Genomic DNA, 2,500 nt, shown 5'->3' with positions numbered 1-2,500 from the left:
CTTCCTCCGCTGCTCGAACCATTTTGAATTCGAGCAGGGAGGCTTAATTTAAACGTTGAAGATGAAGACAACGTGGTGAAGAGATTGAGCGATTTGTTGTTGTTCTTCTTCTTCTTCAAAGCGAATTATATTTGTTTTGGCGGGATTTGATATCTGATGTGGGGATTTTCGAGAAACGAAAATGGAGATGGAGATTGATTGTTAGCAGAGAGAGATGGGAGGACGATGATGGTTTGCATGTAAAACGGAGAATGAAAGGAAAATAAGGATAAACATATACCACAAAACGGGGATTTTGTTCTTCTTCTTCCCAAATTTTTAATTTTTAATTTAAAAAATATTATTTTTTTAGGGCAAATTATTGATAGTTATTTTGGATAACGTACTTTCAAAACCTTATTCGGGTAACCGGTTAAAGTATTAACCGGTTATCATGTTAATGTGACGAGTGATGTGATATCCAATTGAGTATTATTTGTTGAAACATTAACCGGATACCACATCATTCGTCACATCAGCATGGTAACGGTTAATACTCCAACCAGGTACCTGGATATTTAAATATTTAAAACTTTACATCTTAGTTATCAAAATGAAAGTTTTGAAAGTACGTTACCCAAAATAAAAATCAAGTTAAATTACGTTACCTTTTTCATACAATTTGCCTTATTTTTTAAATTTTAGAATATAGGAAAACTAAAACTAAAATTAAAATAACAATAACAATAATATTAAATTGATCAGGAATTGTCAAGAAGAAGAATCAAACAGAAACAATATCAAAATAAAAGAACATGAAAACTGTCAAATCACATGTGATTATAGAAAACGATTGGTGTAATGGTGTGTGGTTGACTTGGCCAGCGACTTAGGTCGTGAATAATCACATGTGATTTTACATGTGAGTTTAGTGTAAAGTCACATGTAATTTGGTTTTATCTCGCGTTCTCTTATTTGATCATTGTTCTCGTTTGAACTCGTCTCTAAATGTCTATATTGTCTGTGGTTCGTAAAAAATATTTATATTGTTCAAACGGAGTTAGTTATTCTATAAGGGGGTTGATTCAGTTGTTTTTTGTTCTATAAAAGGGTTGATTCAGTTGTTTTTTGTTCTATGAAAGGGTCGATTCAGTTGTTTTTAAGCTCTCTCGAGAGTTTTGCTAACATTAGCTAATTTTTTTAGCTTGTAAGGGCTTCAATGCAGACTTTAACGCTTCACTAATAGGCTCACGATTCGACTTGAAAGATCTTTTAGATGCACATATACCTTCAGGAGAGCGATTGGGACGTGGGTAAGTTCGGTTTTACATATTTTAAACGACCCAAAAATGTAATCACGTGTAATTTGGTGTTATCTCGTGTTCTCTTATTTGGTCATTGTTCTCGTTTGAGATCGAATTTAACTGTTTACGTTGTGTTGATTTATAAAAATATTTATATCGTTCAAACAGGGTTAATTAAAATCAATAAACAGGCTGATTCGGTTGTTTTTAAGCTATCGGGAGAGTGTTGTTAATAGTAGCTAATTCTTACCCATCTTAGATATATTGTAAACGAGGCAAAATGTAACCTCATACATCATTATCTTGTACTGGTATTTCTTTTGATTGTGTAACAACTGGTTTTGATATAGAAGATCCAATACTGATCGATTATTTTCAAGGTTATCTGTCAACAAGTAACCCTTTTCATCTATATAGTTTCGAAATTATAAGATTGTTATCGTGGTTTGCAAATATGTCCAAGTTTGGTAGGATTGGTCATTTTCTCTAACGACCGTTAAAAGATTACGTTAAATGAAAGTCATTTTCGTTTTTCTATCAATTCATCTTTTATCAAATAAAAACCACAAGGACCAAAATCATAGCATCGATTTCAATTGGATAGAAAATGATAAAAGAATGAAAATACCCCTCATTTAGTGATCAATCAAATCAGGATAAAATCAGAATAGACGAAAATGTCCCTCTTGATTAGATGAAGGGACCAAGTTATGACGTTTTTTCAAACCACGATTGTTATTTTATAATTTCATAACTACAAGAATAAAAGTTGTTATTTTCGACGAACCGCTATAACCATATTTATAAGTTATAAATATGGTTACAATGGTTCGTTGAAAAATAATATATATATATATATATATAATACTAATAAATAAGTAACTTTGGGGACATGTGTCGCGTTTTTGTGCGACGGTTGTTGATTTTTCCCGCATAAAACACAATTTTCACTTACGGCCCCCACACTTACAACATAACTTTGGAAAAATTCACGTCTGAATTTAACTATGGTGTGGTCATCGAAACCGGGTTTAAAATTTCAAATTCGCATTTTTGAAGCATTTTTCACAAACCAATATTACCCGGGAAAAAAATTTAGAAGAACATGTACTCGTAGTACTTAATTAATTAATAATAATGTAAATTTAATTAATTTATATAGTTATTAAAAGAATATAAATATCTTATTAATTAATAATAATATAAAGTTAATTAAT

At 31.0% G+C, this 2,500-nt stretch overlaps 1 protein-coding gene across 1 annotated transcript in view; it reads right to left on the bottom strand.

Moving 5' to 3' along the window:
• LOC112516896 (rop guanine nucleotide exchange factor 12-like) overlaps positions 1-186 on the bottom strand; it is a 4,087-nt gene extending 3,901 nt beyond the window's left edge. Inside the window, exon 1 of the mRNA XM_025124144.1 lies at positions 1-186. This exon is cut by the window's left edge and continues 66 nt beyond it. Coding sequence (XP_024979912.1) covers positions 1-22 — 22 coding nt within the window. The 5' untranslated portion in view covers positions 23-186.
• Positions 187-2,500: the final 2,314 nt, after the last annotated feature.

The sequence above is a fragment of the Cynara cardunculus genome, assembly GCF_001531365.2.
Source record: "Cynara cardunculus var. scolymus isolate 2C chromosome LG 8, CcrdV1, whole genome shotgun sequence".
Classification (NCBI taxonomy): Eukaryota; Viridiplantae; Streptophyta; class Magnoliopsida; order Asterales; family Asteraceae; genus Cynara; species Cynara cardunculus.
The sequence above is the reverse complement of the archived record's forward strand: the minus strand, read 5'-3'. Positions and strand labels throughout refer to the sequence as shown.